The following is a 23,932-nucleotide window of genomic DNA, read 5'->3' on the forward strand; positions in this document are numbered from 1 at the left end:
GGGTCCCGGGTTCGATTCCGGTCAAGGGCATGTGCCTTGGTTGCGGGCACGTCCCTGGTGGGAGGTGTGCAGGAGGCGGCTGGTCGCTGTTTCTCTCTCATTGATGTTTCTAGCTCTCTATCCCTCTCCCTTCCTCTCTGTAAAATATCAATAAAATATATATTTTTAAAAATAATAGTAAAAATAAATAAATAAATGAGCAGACTCAGCCTCGCCCGGTTCCTAAGCCAGGAAGATACAAGACAGAGACTGTGGCTGGGAGCCTGATCCTTACCAGCAGATGGAGTCTACAATTAGTCTTCCACCCAAAGCCCAGTATCCAATAAACCCTGGGTGAGCCCATTATAGGGCAGCCAGGCCCGCACTGGACGTTAGCCAACTCTTCCAACATCCTCAGAATCCAGCGCGATGCTCTACAAACCAAGACACCAGCACCCTGCCAACACAGACTGCCAGAGCACTCAGAGCCTTGCTGCTCCGTCATCTCCCCAGAGCCACTCTGCCCCTAATCGCTAATTCCCATCCCTCACACATCACCAGCCAGATCGTTCTTTAGGATACCAACCCAAGCCCAGGTCATTAATGAGTTTATTACACCCTCTGACATACTTCAGCTTAAATTGCTGGCATCAAGTTAAAAGCCAACTTGATCCCTCTGCAGCAATCTTGTCTATTCTCTGCTTTCACTCCTCTTCCATCTGGCTGTCATTTCTGGTATGCCTTGTATCCACAGCTACACGCGTTATAACACTCTTTCAGAATGTTGGAGGGGTTGGTCAATGTCCAATGGCGGCATGGACGCCCTAGAGCAGTGGTCGGCAAACTGCGGCTCGTGAGCCACTTGCGGCTCGCGAGCCGCGGTTTTCCGCTCTGTTGACATATACTACCCTTTACCTCTATGCACACAATATGCCACAATTGCCTAATCCTCACAGCATCCAACTACACGGTAACATTTAGTCTAGTCCAGTGGCCGGCAAACTCATTAGTCAACAGAGCGGCAAACCGCGGCTCGTGAGCCGCATGAGGCTTGTGAGCCGCAGTTTGCTGACCACTGCCCTAGAGGGCTCTCCCAGGTCTGACTATGATTTCCATTTATTCATCCATTCAATGCCAGGCACTGCTATAGGCTCTGCAGATTCAGCAGTGAAAGAAAAAATAAAATCCTACTCTAAAGAGCTTTTTCTAATGAGAAGAACCCGATAAACATATAACTATATGTGGCTGCAATGAAAAGTTATATAGGATAAGAATTGGAGGATGCAGGGATGGGCACAGAACAAGTCTCTGATAAGAAAGCATTTGAGCAGAACCCCAGCTGAAATAGGAAGTGAGCAATGAGGCCGCTGTCCAGGGAAACAGTGTCCAGGCAGAAGATGAGCAAATGCAAAGGAAGGGCCTAAGGCAAGAGTGAAGATGTCATATCTGAGGCAACGCCGAGATACAGGTGTAATGGAGGAAAGTCAGCAAGAGGGGCAGGAAGTGGCAGAGAGAAAGTCAGAGAGGAATGCAAGGGCCAGGCCACAGAGTAAAATGTTTTCCAAACTGAGGGTCATGACCCATAGATGTGTCATGATATCAACTCGGTCAGCTGCAACCAGCATTTTTAAAAAGAAGAAATAGAATAAAATAGAAAACATCAGGGTACACTCTATGTAATATTGAGGGGGGGGGTCATTTACGGAAGTTATGTTTTAATCACATGTATGTAGGCATGTACTTTGTGGCAATATAAAACCCAAAGCCTGTTAGAAAGCCCCTTAAGTAGGCCTCTTTCAAGCTGGAAAGGACTTTAGGTGTGAAATGGGAAGTCTTTGGAGAATTCTGAGCACAGGCCTAAAAGGGTTTGATTTACATTTTAAAAGCAAGCCTCTGGCTGCTGGGGGGAAGCCAATTAAAAGGCTCACACGAGAGCGGGTGTGGCTCACACCAGAACACTCCAGTGGTGCGGTGGAAACCTCATCAGTCCGCTGACGCTGACGGAGCATTTCTATTCTGCCTTCAAACAAATAGGAGCGACCCCCTCTCTGGTGCCATTATTCCCATCTGGAGAGTGAGCAGTCCAAGAAAAGCTGACATTCCAGAAGCAGCTCCAAGGTTCACCAAGCACACAGTTCAAGGCCGTTTCCTCTGCTCTCCACCCATAAATATCCTCAGGTAAGTGGGAGATTCTCAGAGTAGAACAAACGGCCAGGGCTGGCGTCTGGGCCTCCTCTCCGTCCCTCTCCACACGTTGACGACTGGATTGAAATCTAACCATTCCTCCCAGTACTGTCCATCTGCTGAGCTTTTAAATATATTTTTATTGATTTCAGAGAGGAAGGGAGGGGGGATAGAAACATCAATGATGAGAGAGTCATCATTGATCGGCTGCCTCTGGTACGCCCCATACTGGGGACCAAGCCAACAACCCGGACATGTGCCCTGACCAGGAATCGAACCATGACCTTCTGTTTCATAGGTCGAAGCTCAACCACTGAGCCACACTGGCTGGGCCATCTGCTGAGCTTTTAGTCTTCACTACGATGACCACGTCATCTAGTTGGGCATTTGTCTTGTATATTTCATTTTAAACAAACTTAAACCAGTTCGGGTTTGGTAGACCCCAACTTCTACCATGGTCTCCAATAATAGTGGTAAAGGGCATGCAGTGAGCAGAGCTCTTACCTGAATATGTGGTTCACTCTAAGAAACCAAAACTTGACTTTTTTCCACCTTCCCAAACATAACAGAAACAACACTCCCAGTACGCAGGGCATTCACTGGGGGCTCAGGGCATCGGGAGTGTTTGTGGCTAGCAACAGCTGAGTCCTTCCAGTCTTGAGTGATGATAGAAGTAAGCAACACTGTTCTTTCTCTGCAGCCATCTGCTATAGCAGCCAGCTGTGCCCTGGCCTGAGCCCCAAACTGCAAGAGATACAGCCATACCATGCCACGCGGCAGTAGGGTCATGAGAAGTGTTTGAATGTGTAGGTTAGATGAACATGGAATATGTCGGAGAATCTCTAGATTCCTTGAGGAGAGCAGACTGAAAGCAATGCTTTGGTCATTTTTATATTCAATAAATCTAAAATTATTTATTTCGGGTTAGGTTTCTTTATTTTGAAAAAAAAATCCATCAGCAGCAGTGAACTCAAAAAAAGTACTACATTTAATGAAAAATTAGATTCTGAATTTCCATTTCTCAGGAAAGTTGATGATCTGTAATCTGCACAAAATGCTCTTCAACATTTATCATGTGTCAACATCGCTCTACAGAGATATCACGGGCTCCAAGAAGACCCAAACTTGCTTAAAAAGCATTTGTAGATACCCAAAAAATTAGCTGTTATGTTAAGAATCCTGTGCCTAAAGATGTGAATTTAATACAGCCTCAAAAGATAAAACTCTGAAGCATGGCTTTCCCTTCAGATAAAATGCATGCTCTAAATATTGCTTGTTTTACATCCAAATTTCCTGATGTGTATAAGAAGAAAAAAAACAGCAGCTATTCATTTTTTGTTTCCAGAAGCAGAATTTCACAAACAAGTAGGAAATAACAGTTTTATATCAGAATCAAACCAAGATTCATCACATAGCTACTATGTGACAAGAAAACTTAAGGAAGGGACATCTGGGGACAAGGAAGGAGGATTCATAAACAGCAACGACATCGGAGGAAGTGTTGGCATCAAAGGGGAAGGGAGAAAAAAAGTGGGAGATTTAACGACACAAAGAATCAACTTAAAGCAGCTACATTATTTCCCTACCCTTAGTGAAATAATTGATACAGGCAAGCATTATCAATGGATGCAAAAGACACTGAGTGATATAAGTTCATGGGTCAACTGGATATGCACATGGTATAGAAGTACTGCCTCATACATTTACTTGCAGGTCAAAAGGTTGAACGGGAACTGTACAATTGGCAGATGTAGCTGCAATCTTCTTAGACATATGACCAAACTTAACATCAAGCAGACACTCATTGTATGCCACATGACATGATGCAGTTTGAACTACATAGCATCACTACTGAAGTGCTCTGACCAGACCTGTTTAATCTGAATCTAATCAAGTTTTAGATATGGGATGGTTAATTTTGATTTTATGTGCCAACTGGACTGGCTCACGGAGTGCCCAGGTATTTTTTTTAAACATTATTTCTGGCTATATCTTGTGAGGGTGTTTTGGACGGGATCCATTATTTCTGGCTATATCTTGTGAGGGTGTTTCAGACGGGATCAACCCCTGAATCCGGGATCAATCCCTGCATCCGTAGACTGATTAAAGCAGACTGCCCTCTGCAGTGTGGGTGGGCCTCATCCAATCCCTTGAAGGCCAGAATAGAACAAAAGGTTGAGTAAGAAAGAACTCTCTCAGTGTCTGCCTCACCCAGCTGGGACACTGGGCTAGCCCTGACTTCAGACTTGCACTCAAAAAGGAACTTACACCATTGACTCTTCTGGTTCTCAGGCCCTCAGGCTTAGACTGGGACTCACACCATCCGCCCTCCTGTGTCTCCAGCCAGCCAACTGCAGGTCTTGGACTTCTCAGCCTCCAGGATCACGTGAGCTAGTTTTTATACTAAATCTCTTTATTTATATCTACATCTATTTATCTACTAATGATTCTAGAAAAACCAGACTAAGGCAAGATACAACTTCCAAATTAAAGGAAATACAGAAGACAGAGAAATAAGTTAAATGACATCATGAGGAAATAACCAGAGAAATCCCCAAGTTGGGGCAATCTATAGGTCAGATAACCCAATAGCATCAAACTCAGTAAAAAAAGGGATTCTATTTCAGGTTAAGGGAAACAAATACAATTGAATATAATGCATAGTCCTTAATCGGAACCTGGCTTGAACAAACCAGTGATAAAATACATTTGGGGGACAACTGAAGAAATTGAAATATGGAATTGGTATTAGATGATATGAAAGAATTATTTCAAATTTGGTTAATGTAACAATGGTATTAATAAGAAAATGTTTTTATTTCTTAAAAATGCTAAAAGTATTTATGAGTAAAATGTCATGATGATTATAATTTGTGTCTGACCTCAGTTCCCAGCCTCCAGAGGTCAAGCTACCATAATACCACATGACCCAAAGCAGTCACCAGGAAACACACTGTCAGACTATCTGTTGTGGCCAAAGCCCCAGGGAAACAAAGACACTCTTACCACGCAGGACAGTCCAAGGGTTTAGAGATCGTCTCCAAAAACCAAGGATAAAAGCCAGACCTGTCTTTGGACATGACTAGATTCTTTACTACACAAATGCATCATTCTTAAATATGAAGGCACAAAAAGGATTACCTGACATAAAAGGAAAGCTTCTAACAGAGTAAAAACAACTGGACAGGAAAGAGTGGAGGGCACCGGGAGGCAACACAACACTGTAGGAAGCAGAAGAAAACTTGAGAATGACTATAAATAATATCCTCATCCATAATACAAGAGGATATTGTGGACAGAAAGAAAAAGGGGGTTCCATGGAAAGTAACCTCACAGGTGATCTGATCATAAATTTCTAAATGGGCAGCTCAAGATGGGTAGTCACGCCCCAGGCATGTAACTTCTTTAGTAAAAGGCTAATCTTTGCCTTAAGCAAGCCCTACCCATTGTTTCTGTGCATCTAAGGAAACACAACTTTCAGACAACCATCCTCAAGAGAGAACATCATCTTACCCGGTAACTATCCTGGAACCTAATTCCCACCTTCTCTCCCCCACCTCCATGTAATCTTCCTTACTTTTCCTTCTTATTTCACATGCATAAAAGACGCTGCAAAACACTTATTCTCCTGAGCATTGCAGATATTGCTCCTGGGCATATGTTGTCAGTTTAGCTCAATCAAACTATTATAAAAATTCTCTACAGGTCTGGACATTTCGTAGGTGGACACTATTAAGAAAAAGAAACTAAAGAGCTCTTAGAAATTAAAAACGTGGTAGAAATGAGAAGTCCAATGGAAGACTTGGAAGATGATGCTGAGGGAAATATCCTATTCCCCCATCCTCCCGGTGGGCGGCGGGGGGGGGGGGGGGGGGGGGGGTAGAGAGAAATGAAACAGGAAACAGGAGAGAAATAAAAAAGATAAAATCAAAGGATTGATCGAAAAAGTCCAACATCCAAGAGGTAGGAATTCCAGGACAAAATTAAGAAAATGAAAGGAAAAAATTAATCAGAGAAATAATTCAAGAAAAAAGAAGGGTCACATTACAAAACAGGGATAAGAAGAGCATCAAATTTGTCAAGAGGAACACTGGATAGAAGCCAAATACAGTGAAAGAATGCCGTGAAATTCCCGAGGAAACAGAATTTCAAATATAGGATTCTATTCTCAGCTGAAATATCAATTAAATATGACTGAAAAGTAAAAGCATGTTTTGACATTCAAAGCCTTTATTTTCAGGAAGTCGCTGATAACTGCGCTCCACCAAATCAGGAAGAAAACCATGAAAGAGGAAGACATGGAATCAGGAAAACAGGGCCAAAATAGTAGTGTGAAAAGAAAGCCTTGGATGAAGGTGGAGGGAGAGCCCAGTCTACCAGGGATGCAGCCGGCTTCCAGAGAAGCTGGATTCAAACAGGAGAGTTGAGGACACTAGGGGTGATGTATCCTAGAAAAAATACAAACCTAATGAATGACATCATTTCATTGAATGTGCCAAAAAAGCAGTTTCATTGCTGACAGCTGGTGTAGGGTTGAATTAGTAATAACCACATTGAAAACTGAACAAATGAGACAATTCCAGAGAAAATAAAAATTTATTCAAAAAATAAAATGTAATCACAGTGTACCATATGGCTTATAAATGAATATTGACACAGTCTTAATAATAGAAACACTGAAAATGTATCTAACTAAAATGATATTGCCATAATGAGAGGATGGAAGAGGGGCCCTAGGAGAGGAAGGGGGAGACACAGTGCAAGAGAGCTAAATCTTTATCTTCCACAGCAGAACGTCGATGCATAAAATTTAAAACTGAAAAATTAAGGGTCCCAGTACAAGCGTGTTATTTTGAAATATGGAGGTAAACACTAGAAGAAAAGGCTCCATGTGGGGAGCAGGAAGTAGGGATGTAGAAGGGTGGAACAGGAGTTTGCTGTATTAACTCTTACGGACATGCCTTTTTAAAGAGAACAGTATATATTCAATAAAAATTTAAATAACATTTGAAAAGAGAGGAGAGAAGCATTTGCTAATTAATCAGGATGAATACCAGCAGGCCTTATGCTGTACAATAAAAGAAGCTGGGAGTACTCTACTTTTTTTTTGTTGTTGTTTTTTTAAAGGGATCTCCAAAGATTACTTAGTTAAAAGTGAAGAGTCTGAACCCAAGACTGACACTAAAGAACCCACTTCTCCTCAGTGTTTATAAACTGCTTCGTATTTGTGAATTATTTTATCCCTCTCACAATTCTCCCAAGAGATTTGCCTCCAGGCATACATCCAACATTAAGGGTCAGGTGATCTCCCAGTAATTCTCTAAGTTCCATTCAGCTATTTCACTTCCCCTCTATTTCATAAATTTCATTAGAAAGTATACCATTATGTTCCTAAAAGATGCAGTTTCTCCTTTCCTACAGGCCATCAGCACTTACATTCTGGACTCCACATATGGACTTACAGTATGACTAAAATCTCAGTGTATCCCAGAGGTTTTGATTTGTACAGATAGAAGCAAATATCTCGAGGGGGATATAAACAAAATGTCCTTTACAGGTTGTTCTATACCTGGCCAAACCTTCACTTTTGTGAAATGAATTAAATTCTACCAGTCTAAATCAAATGGTTCTTCAGCCTCTATCTATACCTGTTACTTCACCAGGCAAAGTAAGTTAAGGGTCTATTATGAGTTCATAAATGCTTGTCAAATTTGGAAAACATACACACACACACACCAAACAATATTGTGAATTAATTCTTGAATTGACAAAACTTTGAAAACTGTCATTTAAAAATTAGTTCTTTCATGTTTTTCAGTCAAATTAACATCTTAAATAAATTTGCTAATAGACAAAAATTCCCATCTCACAGGACATATTACCAAGATCTCAATTTTACTACTATACATTCTCTTGAACATACACCATTAGACTTAATAAACCAAACTTGGATTTCTGGGAAAATTTCTGACCCGTTTCTCCAAGCCCCTACATGTGCCCAGAGTTCAGAAAGAATCATTAGACCTTGAATAAATTCATCAAGAAGCTGGAAAACTTTGGCACCCTGCTCGGGAAAGATCCAACTCAGCCCTTTGAGACGATTTGATCAATTATTCTAGGAGCTTCAGAGAAAACCTATTTAAGTCTTTCCTCTCAATGAGGCACTTGATGACAGACTTTCCTAAATTAAAATATGAAAATCTCCAAAAAGGCCCTGTTGCCCTAGCTGGTTTGGCCCAGTGGATAGAGCGTCGACCTGCGAACTGAAGGGTCCCAGGTTCGATTCCGGTCAAGGGCATGTACCTTGGTTGCGGGCACATCTCCAGTGGGGAGTGTGCACGAGGCAGCTGATCGATGTTTCTCTCTCATCGATGTTTCTAGCTCTCTATCCCTCTCCCTCTCCCTTCCTCTCTGTAAAAAATCAATAAAATATATTTAAAAAACAAAAACAAAAAAAATGCCCTGTTATTTATTGATTTCACATGATAAGTCCATGGAAAACATTATTCATAAATCTGCTACCCATGCTGGAAGTTGTGCTAGTCACACAAATTAGAGTCTGCAAGGATACTTACCTAAGAAAACAGACCTGCACACAACTAATCCTGTCAAAATATCATACACGTAACTTAAATATTACAGAATAAAACTAAAAATAATTATTATTATTATTTTGTTTAAATTTAATTATGGTCAGCTCCGGGGGAAAGAAGAAGAAATATGTTAATGGAACTTAATGGTTCTATAAAATCTGTACCTATTTCTCCTGAAACCTATTTCCCCATTACCACTCCTGTACTCAATGTACTCTGCTCTCAGTGCACACACACACTATCCCACTTAAATCTCATTCCAGGAAAAATCTATTACCAGTCATTTGTACTATACCCATGGATTTAAGGTAATATATGACCTCTCCCAGGAACATTTACTTTTATGTTTGACCTCTAAGGTAAGATATAGTAAATAATGAAGGACATATTTTATGAGGGGTGTTATTTCCAAAAGCTTGTGAGTTCATATTATTCCTGACACCTACCCTTTTGGGCAAATACTTTGTAAATGACCTACTAAGATTCACTTCAAATTTGCGACTAAAATTTGTATATTTAAATTTTGAAACCAATGCCATAGTTTTACCAAAACAATATTGCTAGTTCTCAAGCAATAGCATATGAGCACGTGTCTGGGATCATATATCTACAATAGTCATAGGATGGCACCAATAAATCTTATCAAATGAACGCTTATTCTACAGTCTTCTTATTTATCAATTTCAAAGATGCTGATCACAAAAATAAGTTAGAAAAATAAAAGAACTTGGGATGGATAAATTCCCATGGTGGGGGGGAGGGGTCCCCAATGATAAATACCTTTAACATATTCCCATATGAAGGAAAGCAAATCATTAGAAAGGTACTGAGTACCTATCTAGTTTCAACCACCACTGCATTCCAGCATGCACTGCAGCTCCAACTGCCCTAGACTCTTTGAACTTCTCCTCACAATTTTATGTTATACTAGAGGCCTGGTGCATGAAATTCATGCATGGGTAGGGTCCCTGGCCTGCCAGTGATCAGGGCTGATCGGGGCCTTCTGGCTGCTGACCGGGGCCTCCCTTTATTCCATGCCACCCCCTGGTGGTCAGTGCACGTCATAGTGAGTGATAGAACTCTCAGTCTCCCTGTCAAACTCCAGTGGGGACACTTTGCATATTAACCTTTTATATAAATAGAATATATAAATAGATTCCACTCAGCAAACACCCTTGTTCACAACCAGTTATTCTTTAGTTTTAAGTTTAGAACTTCCCCACATTCCTATATTTTGTGAAAGGGAAGGGTAAGGAATTCTTATTGCAGCTCACTACCTTTCAGGCACCATTGCCAGGTGCTCTACTGTCATATCTCTTTTAATCTTCACAATTACTCTGTGACTGAGCTTTTATTAACCCCATTTTTTTAAGTGTGAAAACTCAAAAGACAATAGGTAGAAGAATCAGGATTTGAATCCCACAGATTCAGAATTCAAAGTCCAATTTCCTTTCAAAAAAGAAGCTATATTTAATTAAATGGGTAACGATCTCAACATACATATTAATTTGCAGAAAATTTTAATCTGGGTAGTCTAGGACTAAATAACCAAACTCTCAATCTTGAACATGCAATTCTGGTTTGAAACCAAAATGAACTAAGTTTTGAAAGTAAATGAAAACTTTAAAAAGAAACATGTATTGTGTAGCTGGTATATGTATTATCCATGTTTTATATCACCTTTTCATTACCCTTTGATTTGCAGAAAATATCAAATGCTTTCCAATCCCAACTCCAGTACTGCCTTAATCTGTGTTTAAACATATTTTTAAACACACGCAGAAGGAGCTTGGAATGTAGGTGTATCCCTTAGACAGCAGGCATCTAACATGTGATAAAATACCCTGACTGTAAGCAGACAGGGCTGGAGTTGATATTGTCTCCCAAAACAAACAAACAAACAAACCCCCGTTACATTATGGAGCACAGTGATTGCCAGCACTGTCTGAGAATATCTGTTCAAAACTGAACTTGAGTGGAAATCGCCACCTGCTGGGTGCTGACTCAAAACACCGCCTCCCACCGCACCTGATCGCCTTCTGCAACTTCTACACAGGAAGAAGTTCTTTTACCGCACAGCTTTTGACAAGGTGACTGGCTTTCCTTGTGTTTTCAGATGCTCTGTGACAAGCCATCAAAAACGTTAGAGCACCACCACCCTACTTAAAAAAAAAAGCCATCAGATGTGCCAACTCCGAAGTCAGTCTGAGTTAGCTTTACAGTAACACCTCCTGGCCAAGTTGGTCTGGAAGGACTCCCCCTAGTGGAGCAGAACAGAAACACAGGCTTCCCACTGTCTGATCCACGGAGCCAGGTGAACCAGTCCCACAGAGCAGGTAAAGGAAGCCTTCCCAGAGGAGATGAAATCATGAAGGTAATATTAAGGACAGTACTGGAATAGTGACTACCATTCATCAGTTAAGGGTGATGTAGCTATATTCTCACTGAGTATTCACACTAACTCTACCACAGGGGGCTTTAGGTCCTTTTACAGATGAGAAAACTGAAGCTCAAAGAGATCAAATTATTTGTCCAAGGTCACAGGATTGATGTCAGAGTTAAGATTCAAACAGGTCTCTATGACTCCAAACCTAAGTTATTTCCAGAATGCATATATAAAATCTTCAGAGTGAAACACGTATTTACTTAATTTATCTATTTGACATACAATTTTACAAGGATTTAACAGACGTCTCTATTTCCAGCCTTGTGAGACTTTTACCTGGCAAACCTGTTCATCACTTCTCACAGCACTATCTGACTGTCCCCACCAAGTCAATCATTACTTTCTACTAAAGTCAGAGATGACATTAATCTGATTCAGATTATATATAGTTTTCATGAAATGGAAGTACATTCTAAAGTAACCAAATAGTCAACATCGCAAACCTGAAAAGGTAAATATAATTTGAACAAACAACAAGAAGAAAGTTAACCAAATATAAATTTTTTCTGAGGCAGATGAGAAAGGCCAGAGGCAGAGAGATGAGCTCCGTATGAGGCACCATCATGATTTGGTGTGTGAAGGAAGGAGGCAATGACAGGAATAGAAGGAAAGAGGAAGAGGTGAATCCACAAGGTATTTTTTTCTTTTAGTGTAAGAAACATTAAGACTGTAATCAGTATTCTGTGATGCAGAGGAACAAATACAAAATAAAAGGCTCTGCTTCCATAAAGAATTATGAAGTCAAGACGTGCACTAATGAAGCACCTAGAGAGAAAGTATATACTAATGTATTCAATCCTGTTCAACCACCAGAGAAAGGGGGGATGTGAACTGAGCACTGGAGCTTACAGCCTTGAAAGCCAGCGAAGACTGCGAAGGCCAGAGAAGGAAGGACAAGGTCTGAAGTCAGGCACGGGAACAACCTACAAATCCACAGAATGGTAATAATGCTCAGTAATAATTAGAAAAGTTCAGAACTAAAAGGATCCTCAGGGATCATGTGTCTGTTTTCTGTTTTGTTTTTTTAAAGAGACCTCATTTTTTGAGAAATTTTAGGTTCATAGCAAAATTGAACAGAAGGTACAGAGATTTCCCATTTACCCCTTGTTCCCCCCTAACACCACAACACATGTATACTGCTTCCCCCGCTATCAATGTCCCCCACCGGAGTAGGTGATGAACCTCACTGTCTCGTGTCTGTTTCAGATTTGAAAAGTACAAACCAGTGCCCCTGCCTATGGTCACATGTCCAGATGCTATCAAAGCTAGGACCAAAGTACCGGGGTCCCCATCCTACATAGCATATCCTTCCCAGATAAACCCCAAGGCATTAAGTGAAGCATACAGGGACAAGTACGGGTTCTCTGGCATTCCTCTGTGGGACGCCAACTTTCAACTTCTTCTGTAAGTGTAACTACTGTCAAGCACCAACGCGATTGAAGTTCCTGTAAGGGACTAGAGAAAGCTCTGCTATCCAGAGTTTGAACTCCTTCACAGCTACAAATCCTATATAATAAAAGGCTAATATGCAAATCAACCAAACAGCAGAACGACTGGTCGCTATGATGCACACTGACCACCAGAGGGCAGACGCTCAATGCAGGCGCTGCCCCCTGGTGGTCAGTGGGCTCCCACAGGGGGAGCACCGCTCAGCCAGAAGTCAGGCTCACGGCTGGTGAGTGCAGCAGTGGTGGCGGGAGCCTCTCCTGCCTCTGCAGCAGTCAGACATCCCCCAAGGCTCCTGGACTGCAAGAGGGTGCAGACCAGGCTGAAAACCCCCCTGAGTGCATGAATTTCGTGCACCGGGCCTCTAGTACTAGTATAATGAGCAGTGCCACAACCTACCTTCCTCCACACTACAAACTTAATAATTTCCAAGGAAACATGAATGTTCCTCTTTCCATGAGAAAATTAACTAAATTTTCTGGTAGATAATCTCAGATCTTCAGGTAATGGGAGATCTTTAGGGTCTGTCCCCTCTGATCTCTGAGACCATGGAGAAAACACGCTCATGTCAATTTCCAAACTCATCATGAAGAACACTGGTTATGCTTTTCCATCCGCCACTGGAATCATTTGAATAAAATATGCTCATTTTCAGATATAATACACCTTTCAGATATATGCACCTGCTTAACCACCTTACCCTCCTGGGTTTTCCAACTTCTCACACTCATTTTAACACATTTCTTCACTTAATTTAATCAGAAAAATGAAAGGCTAATATCTCCACAATTTCCTTGTCAAAGCTTTGCTAACCGAATATTTTAAAAATATAATAAACCTATTGATATAGAGAGAAACCAAGATGGTGGCATAGGTAAAGACCTAAACTGCTGCCTCGCACAACAATATCAAAACTACAACTAAAAGACAAAACGGACACCATCCAGAACCACAGGAAAGCTGGCTGAGTGAAAATTCTACAACTAGAAGAAAAGAGCAAAGCACATTGAGACTCAGAGGAGCTGCAAAAGGCTGAGGTATGGAGACTCGCACGTGTAGAGGACGGGCAGCTGTGTGCACGGGCGGCTGAGTGCTCGGCTGGCTTTCTAAAGCGGGAGGGAGAAGGAAGCTCCCAACTGCACTGAACTCCAGTCCTGGGCAAGACACTGGGAAACCAGACTCATTCGGGGGGATCTGGACTGTCAGGAAAAGAGGGAGCACACTGAGACTCTGGAGCTGTGGAAGGCAGAGGTCCGGAGGCACGCGCGTGCAGAGAGGACTGACTGCTGAATGCACGGGAGGCTCAGTGCGCGGCTGGCTTTCTAGGGCGGGAGGGAGATGGAGGCTCCTGATTGCACTGGACTCCAGTTCCGGGAAAGTTTCTGGGAACCCCAACTCATTCGGGGGGAAACTGGACTGTCTGGCAGCGGGCAAAACTTGAGGGTGGCTTTCTCTCAGAGGTGGTTGCAGCGATTACCGAGGGACACTGAGACCCAGGGGCCTCATAGGGCAGGGCTGATGGGAAACCAAGGCTGTCTGCTCCGCCCTGAAACTTCGCCCCATCCAAGCTGAGCACAGAGGCTTTTGCAATTTTGCAAGTCTTGTCTCATAAGGGTGTCTCCAGCACAGAAGTTCTCCCAGCGTAGACACAGCTGATCCTCACAGCCAATTGGCCTGGAGGTCAATTCCTCCCAGTGATACCAACAACAATCAAGACTTAACTACAACAAGGCTGTGCACACAGTCCACAAAGGGGTGCACCAAGAGTGTCCACCTCAGGTTAACTGGGGAGGCCGAACCACTGGGCCCTATAGAACACCTAGCACACAAAGCCACTCTATCAACTCAGGGAAGCAACAAAAATGCAGAGACAAAGAAATAGATTACAAATGAAAGAAATGGAGGAAAACAAACGACTGGATATAGACTTCAAAACCACAGTTATAAGGTTTTTCAAGAATTTCCTAGAAAAGGCCGATAAATTTAGTGAGACCCTCGAGGATATGAAAAAGGACCAACTAGAAATTAAACATACACTGACTGAAATAAAAAATATTATACAGAGACCTAACAGCAGACTAGAGGAACGCAAGAATCAAGTCAAAGAGTTGAAATACAAAGAAGCAAAAAACACTCAGCCAGAAAAGCAAAAAGAAAAAAGAATCAAAAAATTTGAAGATAGTGTAAGGAGCCTCTGGGACAACCTCAAGTGTACCAATATCCGAATTATGGGGGTGCCAGAAGAAGAGAGAGAGCAAGATACTGAAAATCTATTTGAAGAAATAATGACCGAAAACTTCCCCCACCTGGTGAAAGAAATAGACTTACAAGTCCAGGAAGCACAGAGAACCCCAAACAAAAGGAATCCAAAGAGGACCACAACAAGACACATCATAATTAAAATGCCAAGGGCAAAAGACAAAGAGAGAATATTAAAAGCAGCAAGAGAAAAACAGTTAGTTACCTACAAGGGAGTACCCATACGACTGTCAGCTGATTTCTCAACAGAAACTATGCAGGCCAGAGGGAGTGGCAAGAAATTTTCAAAGTGATGAATAGCAAGAACCTACAACCAAGATTACTCTACCCAGCAAAGCTGTCATTCAGAATGGAAGGTCAGATAAAGAGCTTCACAGATAAGAAAAAGCTAAAGGAGTTCATCAACACCAAACCAGTATTATGTGAAATGCTGAAAGGTATTCTTTAAGAAGAGGAAGAAGAAGAAAAAGGTAAAGATAAAAATTATGAACAACAAATACATGTCTATCAACAAGTGAATCTAAAAATCATGTGAATAAAAAATCTGATGAATAGAATAAACTGGTGAATATAATAGAATCAGGGGCATAGAAAGGGAGTGGACTGACAATTCTCGAGGGGAAAGGGGCGTGGGAGGTGCAGGAAGAGACTGGACAAAAAGCATACATCTATGGATGAGGACAGTGGGGGGGAGGTAAGGGTAGAGGGTTGGGTGGGAACCGGGTGGAGGGGAGCTATGGGGGGAAAAAAGAGGAACAATTGTAATAATCTGAACAATAAAGATTTATTAACTTAAAAAAAAAATTGAGCCGAAACCGGTTTGGCTCAGTGGATAGAGCGTCAGCCTGCGGACTGAAAGGTCCCAGGTTCGATTCCAGTCAAGGGCATGTACCTTGGTTGCAGGCACGTCCCCAGTAGGGGGTGTGCAGGAGGCAGCTGATCGATGTTTCTCTCTCATCGATGTTTCTAACTCTCTATCCCTCTCCCTTCCTCTCTGTGAAAAATCAATAAAATATATTTTTTAAAAAAAACATTGATATAAAGGTAAAAGTGACTGAGAGGATTCATCAAAAAATAATATATAGTAATTTAAGGTTCTCTGAATCTAATTAATCTGAGAAACTCTATAGCTTACTGCAGGGTTCCTCTGAATCTGCGGTGTTCCTAAGAGCCATCTGGGGAGCTTGTGAAAATGCAGGTTCCTGGGCCCCTACCATGGACAGCAAAAACTATAGTGGAGCTTAGGAATGTGCATTCGTAACAAGCATCTTGGGTGGTTCTAGTTCAGGGTCACAGCCCAATTGAGCTTCTACAAAGCTAATGGCAGGAGAAGTAATGCAAAGTATTGGAATAAACCTGCACAGAGAGAGCCTGAATTTCAATTCCAGGACTGCCTCTAACCAGCCACGTGACCGTAGGCTTAATTTCCCTGTGCCTCAGTTCACTCGTCTGTAACAGAAGGGTGTTGGACTGATAGCTAAGATATCTTCCTGCTATGAAATTGTGATATTAAAAAACAAAAGTAACTATAAATGTGGACACTATTATTTTTCCAGAAAATAGGGTTTGAAATATTCATAAGTAATGTTTACTCAAGGATCTCTACATTAAAGAGTCTGTATACCTTAAGCTTGCCAGATACCTAGTTGAATGTCATGTTAGACATTTTAATGAAAACACACACACACACTATCCCCTATCTTGTGGCCCTGGGGTAAGGAGCGTGACCACCATGTGTTTAGTAGAAAAGCTTATCTGAATATGGATTATAAGAAAAGTTGATTTAGCTACTTTTTTAACAATATTTTTGTTCCTTTTTTTATTGAATGTATTGGTGTGACATTGGTTAATACAATTATATGGGTTTCAGGGGTACAATTCTATAATACAGCATCTGTAGATTATGCTGTGTGTTCACCTCCCCAAGTCAAGTCTCTTTCCATCACCACTTTGGCTACTTTTACCAGACTTGAAAGTATCACCATGTTGACATTATTAACCACGTTCCAAAGGAAGCATAGGGCCACTTAAGTGACACCTTTTTAGGAAGTAATTACCAGGGCTCCTCTCATCTGAGACTTTGCTTTAGGGAGGAAGGCCTGACTATACAAAGAGAGTCAGAAGCTGCAGCCAGAGTGTCTCAACATCTTTAAAAAAATCTTTATAAACTGGAGCTGAGATGAAACGTTTATCCTTCTCTTGCAACCACTTTGGTTTCCAGGGAACTGACTGTCGCGGCTGAGGCAGGCGGAGGAGAGGCACCTCCGCGGCCATACACACAACACACACCAAAGTTAACGGAGAAACTTCAAAGTGCCTTTTTATGCCTTTAACTCAAAGATGAACACATTTCAAGGTGACCCAATCCTCAAGTGACAGACAGTGTTTTAAAAGGGCCAGAGCTCTCCACTTACACAATTTCTAGTGACACGCTCACAGCGCGTCCTCAAGGGCTCCATCCGCTGTCTCATTTACTAGTCTTGCTTTCCTGGCAGAGGCATCCCGTCTTCCTTCCTAACAATTAAAATCCAAAGGGCTTCGGTACTTAAAAAACCTGTTTGCTTTTTAACTTAGCAGACACCATGGAGGATTTTTTTTTTAATATATTTTATTGATATTTCACAGAGAGGAAGGGAGAGGGATAGAGAGCTAGAAACATCGATGAGAGAGAAACATCGATCAGCTGCCTCCTGCACACCTCCCACTGGGGATGTGCCTGCAACCAAGGTACATGCCCTTGACTGGAATCGAACCCGGGACCTTTCAGTCCGCAGGCCGACGCTCTATCCACTGAGCCAAACCGGTTTCGGCGGATTTTTAATTATTCCATTCTACAACAAACCCACATTATTATTTTGTAGTTGTTTTTTTTTTTTTTTTTTTTCTATTTATCAAAACCACCAGAATAGCCAAAACCGGTTTGGCTCAGTGGATAGAGCGTCAGCCTGCGGACTGGGGGGTCCCAGGTTCGATTCCGGTCAAGGGCATGTAGCTTGGTTGCGGGCACATCCCCAGTAGGAGGTGTGCAAGAGGCAGCTGATCGATGTTTCTCTCTCATAGATGTTTCTGACTATCTATCACTCTTCCTTTCTCTCTGTAAAAAAAAAAATCAATAAAATATATTAAAAAAAAAAAAACCACCAGAATAATAAAACACAGCCTCCTCTGTCATGCTTGTAAGCAAACAGTGAAAGACTTCTAAGGTAAATCAAAGTCAGTGTTCACAAAAGGACTCCCAATTTAGAAATCTGAAAAGGTACATGATCATCGTGTTGACTTGGTGCGTGTATTTCATACACGGAATATGATTTTTCCTTCTCTCTTCACTAAAATATTACTCTTTGTCACGATAGCAAAGTGAGATGATTACAACAGAAATCTGGACAGGGGTTCCTATGGCTAGTGACACATGCCAGGCTGGTTTTGCTCAGTTCTTTTGGAGAAACTACACCCTGTCAAAGATGTCCTTTCCCAGAAAACCTCCGCTGGACTCTGTGAGCTCCCCTTTCTCACCTGACCACCCCCTATGGTCACTTTTATTGTTGTTGTTAATCCTCACCTGAGGATATTTTTTCCATTGATTTTTGGAAAGAGAGTGGACGGGGGGGGGGGGGGGGGGGGGAGAGAAACATTGATGGGAGACACGTCTATTGGCTGCCTCCCGAACATGCCCCAGTTGAACCCAGGTAAATGCCCTTGATCTGGAATCAAACCCAAGACCCTTCAGAGCGTGAGGCTCTAACCACTTAGCAACACCAGCCAGAGGCCCTAGGGTCACTTTTATCTTACTGTAATGATTTCCATGACTGTCTCCCTTAGTTGACTGTGAGCTCTGGGAAAGCAGAGATAAGGAAGCTATCTATGTGGAGGTGCCCCAGCCATTAGCATGAGCAATAAGTTACAAATGCCAGGAAAGTGGGCACTCCACTTGTTCATTTGTTTTTTATTTTGTATAAATGTATACTATATGACAATAAATTTAAAATTTTATTCTGGTCCCCTGAACAGCTGCTCTAAATGGGGGAGTGGGGGTGGGAGGGAGAATGTGAGCAAGGTAGACCGATGGGGGGAGCCACTATGACCCATAGCAGGGTATCAGAGCCTAAACAAGTGAGGGGGACACTCATACACGGGGGCGGCCCAGAGTCCAATTATAACACGGAGGGTATCTGCACAAAGGGGTAGCCAAATATGGGCAGTCAAGACAAGCATGAGAAGGAAGCTATCTATGTGGAGGGGCAGCCTGACGGACTGCCACAGCCCTGCTGGGGGACCATAGGCCAAGGTTCTCCAAGTTGGGTGTGTTGCAGAACCACCCAGAATACCTGTTAAGACTCGGAATGCCAGGCCTCAAGACAGCCACTTCTGATTCATTAAGACCTCACGGCGCCTGCATTTTTAATGAGCTCCCCAATAATGTCAATGCTGCTGGTCCAGGGGCCACATTTCTAGTTCAAAGAAATCAAGCAGCTTGGCCGGAGCTATAGGCTGCTGAATACGAGGGCCAGATTTGGGTTCGTTTGTTTTTTTCTTCTGACTCCAAACTAGTCAAGTCTTCTCTCTACAAGGACACATCTGTCACCTACCCACATAGGACTACCACTGCCCACAGAAAAAAGTTTCTTTAGGTTATGTTTAGTTGGAGAAAATCAGAAATGAACACTTTAAGTAGAAAATATCTTTAGCAGATAGCACTCATCACTAAACACTGCCATAAAAGTTAACATTAAAGTTAGAGGGTTTCTCCTTCTTTCACATAGCCAAATGCTATCGTAAAAGCACATTTTCCTTGAAGGGTTTTATCATGAGGGTCAGTGTTAAATGAACCTATTTTTTTTAAGTCTATTAACTAGAAGTATATACATTAAAATATATAAGTACTTAGGATTGGGTTAGTAATAAATTTAGTTTTTTGTGCTAATTGTATTTTCTAAAACTTTTACGATAAACTTGAATTCCTCTTGTAATAAGAAAAAGAGCCCAGCTGGTGTGGTTCAGTGGTTGAGCGATGACCTATGAACCAAGTGATCACTGATTCCCAGTCAAGGCATATGCCCTGGTTGCAGGCTCGATCCCCAGTAGCGGGCGTGCAGGAGGCAGCAGATCAATGATTCTCATCACTGATGAAACGTTTCTACCTCTCTCTTCCTCTCTGAAATCAATAAAAACATATTTCAAAAAATAAAAAGAAGTAAAGATTAATTTCTTTTAAAAAGTTACAATATGTATTTTAAAAGACTTAATTAGAAAACTCCATAGAAGACATCAGATAAGCTACTGCATAAATTAATAGTGAAGTATTTTTTTTTCTAGTACATAAATAATTTTAGCATTTTAGGCTAAACCTCTGTCTAGATTAATGATTAATACCAGTGAGAGAAAACACTCTTGTGTATCTGATTTTAATTAAAGAAAATAAAACAAAACTATGATCATTGAAATCACTGCATAAAAACGACACTTACTATTATTCTACATAGCAACTGTTTTTGTCTATACTGTTTCTTTTCAACAAATAAATGGAAGTGATTCTAATTCTTGCAAATTAAGAAAGCAAAAATGTTATATGTCAACTAGTGGCCTGGTGCACGGATTCATGCACACTGAAAGGGAATTAATTAGAAGAAAGATTCATGCGGTAATTTGCGTTACTGCCAAAAATTACATGTCAAAATAGTATATATAATATAGTATTATAAAATTAAAACACACATGCGATTGGCGCCAGCAAGAGCTTTATGTGTATTGCGCATGCGCGAGTCAACGTTTATTTTTTTTTTTATTTTTATTTTTTATATATTTTATTGATTTTTTACAGAGAGGAAGGAAGAGTGATAGATAGTCAGAAACATCGATGAGAGAGAAACATCGACCAGCTGCCTCCTGCACACCTCCCACTGGGGATGTGCCCGCAACCAAGTTACATGCCCTTGACCAGAATCGAACCTGGGACCTTTCAGTCCACAGGCTGATGCTCTATCCACTGAGCCAAACCGGTTCTGGCAACGTTTATTTTTAAATTACCAGTGCGTGTCATTATTGACCAGCCGGTCAGTCGGTCGGACGTATGTATGGTTGGTCACTTAGCCTTTTATATATATAGAGATTATATCTCAATTTTAAAAAAAGAAAGTAAAAATAGTTGAACTGTATTTCTTAAAAGAACAAAATTAGCCCTGACCGGTTTGGCTCAGTGGATAGAGCGTCGGCCTGTGGACTCAGGGGTCCCAGGTTCGATTCCGGTCAGGGGCATGTGCCTTGGTTTCGGGCACATCCCCAGTGGGGGGTGTGCAGGAGGCAGCTGATTGATGTTTCTCTCTCATCGATGTTTCTGGCTCTATCTCCCTCTCCCTTCCTCTCTGTAAAAAAATCAATAAAATATATTTAAAAAAAAAAAAAAGAACAAAATTAAACCTCTAAGTTCAGGGCAAATAAAGGTTCATCTTCTATGGGCACAAAGTCAGAGTCACATCCCTGAAGTTACCAAGGTAAGACCTGCACCCCATCCCTATCCCCACCCCCCATCTTTCAGGATCTTCCAATCTAGGGAATATTGCTTTATTACTAAAGTTCACACTCCAGAGGTAAAGCTAATCTCCCAAAAGGCAGTGACTAAAGGGGAATCAATTTGGTGAGGAAATCAACTGTCATTATAAAAATACACTCTTACCGTTCCACCAAAATTCTAGACTACCTCTAGACTGTTTAGTTAGAAAAGGTATTTTTAAAGAAAAAAAAGTACCTCTGTGTTATACATCACTTACAGCTAATGCTCTCAAAATTAGCCCCTAAAAACAGAACTCTATATAATAATTTTATTAACGCCTACTAGGTATCCACAATGTATCACACTTTGCATCCTCTCATTTAATCTCCAAACCAGTTTATGAGGTACATACTATTATAAACATTTTACAGATTAAGAAACTTAAGCACTGAGTGGTTAAGGAATGTGCCCAAAGTCACACAGCTAAATTAAAGATCCACCAATCAGATAGGCAAGTTATAAAACTTAAACCGAGATCCTTAACCTTTGGCCGATCATGATTTATGCTGTTTGAATTACAAATTTTTCACACTTTCTGGAAATCGCAATTAAGTTTTCTAGCAATGACATTTTTTTAAAAATAGTGAAGTCATTCATTGGGCCCTTTGACAAATCTTCGTACCTCTAAAATCACACTCAAGACTCCCTAAGTTACACAGGACCGAAGCCTGACAACTTCTCCCCCGGCCAAGCCACTGCTGGGAGACAGCTGTGTTAAAACTCTGTGGAAACCGAGCATTAGGTCACACGGGGATTCCACGCAAAGTGGGCAAGGAAGGTTTTCAACTAGTTTTGCTTGTTTGGGGCTCGGGGTCCTGTTCTCTGCCATCAAGGAGCCAGAAGGTAAACCAGTGCGGGGCTGGAAGTCGATTCCTTTCCTATCCCCTCCGCTAGGAAAAAGCAGGGTGGGTGTCCAGGCCGGCGGGAACGTGCCCACGAGTCAGGTCTCCCCGGCTCGGCCTTGGGGTGGGGGCGGCCGGCGCCACGGCTTCCCGGCCCGGCGAGCACCCGCGTGGGACCAGCGCCCCGGGCGGCGGCGAGCCCCACGCCGGCCGGGAGGCGGCAGGACGCTGGAGGCGGACGCGCGGGAGGCGGAGGGGGCCCTTACCGAGCTCCGTGCCCGGGTTGTGCGGCGACATGGTGCGGGCCGCTGCAGCGGTAGCCGGGTCCTCCGCCCGGGTTCACCTCCGCCCGGGTTCACCTCCGCCCAGCCCTTCCTCCTTCCTGTTCGCCCCGGGACTACGCCGCGATCGCCCCGCCCTGCGCCCTCGGGGCGGAGCGGTGCACCTTGGCCGCGCGGTGGGGGCCGGGGCTGGGGCTCTGCCGGGAAATCCAGGGTCCTCTCCGCGAGGTGCGCCACTCCAGCACCAGCTCCCGGAAGGAACGCTAGCAAAACCCGTTTTGAAATCCTGAAGTTGCCGGCTGCACCACGGAGTACCAACGTTTAGAAACTCTTACTAGCAACTGTGAGATTGCATACCACGACGGGCGGCAGCACTGTGGCCAGAAAAAGAAGGGGGCCCAGGAGTGAGAAGACCTGGTTTCTCAGCCTCGCTCCCACACTGCGACCCTGCGCACATCAAATGCCCTGCCAAGCTTCATGTTCCTCATCTGTAAGAAATGACCTTGACAACTTCCTCATCTGTGACAAATGACCTTGACCACTTCTTGGAGCTCTAAACTCTGAATGTGTGACACTAAGATTTTTTTTCAGCCTGACTTTTGTGATCAGAAGTTTAAAATGGTCTGAAGTCGCTCAACATAGGCTACTAGTGAATTCATCTGTGCTCACAATCCTGGAAGAAAACTTAGTTATGGCTTGTCTGCCATGACCCGGTTACGGCTTTCAGATGTGTGCTAGCATATGAGTCTAGAACAGTCCTGCCAAGAATGTGTTATATCTCCACAGCTATACCTACAGACACCAGATTTCTGAATAGAGAGACATCCTGAGGTGGTGGTAACTGAGCAGGCTCAGAATGCATAAACCCCCAATATACCAGCAATTCCACTTAATAACTACGCGATTCTAGGAATGTTATTGTCTACTTGTCTGAGAAATGGGAATCAAAATGTATTCACCTGTAAAGTCGTTGTGTATGTGTAAAGCATGTAGTAGGTGTTCAGCAAATGGAAGCTGTTAATGTTAGTGTCAGATTCACAGGGCAGTTTGGGGATTCAATAGGAAAAGTAATCCCAGTCCTATTCCCTTATACTGAGCTGCCTCTCGGCCTTGTCAACCCAGAACTATTGTGAATATTTTGGATGTATCTAGATTCTATTCATACATATAATAACATTTCCCCTTTATTTTTAGTTTAAAGGTAAACTAAAAATAAAAAAGCAAGCCCTAAAAGCCTGGAGCTGGCCTAGCACAGCTACATCACCATGCTCTCCAGTTAAACAGCTTCACAGAATGCCAACATCAGCCAAGGCCATTGTGACCGTGATGAATCAACAAAAACAAGACCACTCATA

At 42.4% G+C, this 23,932-nt stretch overlaps 1 protein-coding gene across 1 annotated transcript in view; it reads right to left on the bottom strand.

Annotated features, from left to right (window-relative positions):
• DERA (deoxyribose-phosphate aldolase) overlaps positions 1-22,908 on the bottom strand; it is a 102,072-nt gene extending 79,164 nt beyond the window's left edge. The window contains exon 1 of the mRNA XM_080660065.1: positions 22,563-22,908. Within this exon, the coding sequence (XP_080516191.1) occupies positions 22,563-22,593 (31 nt within the window). The 5' untranslated portion in view covers positions 22,594-22,908. The remainder of the gene's footprint in view (positions 1-22,562) is intronic.
• Between the last annotated feature and the right edge of the window lie 1,024 nt (positions 22,909-23,932).

Source organism: Plecotus auritus (genome assembly GCF_963455305.1).
Source record: "Plecotus auritus genome assembly, chromosome: 3".
NCBI classification, from domain to species: Eukaryota; Metazoa; Chordata; class Mammalia; order Chiroptera; family Vespertilionidae; genus Plecotus; species Plecotus auritus.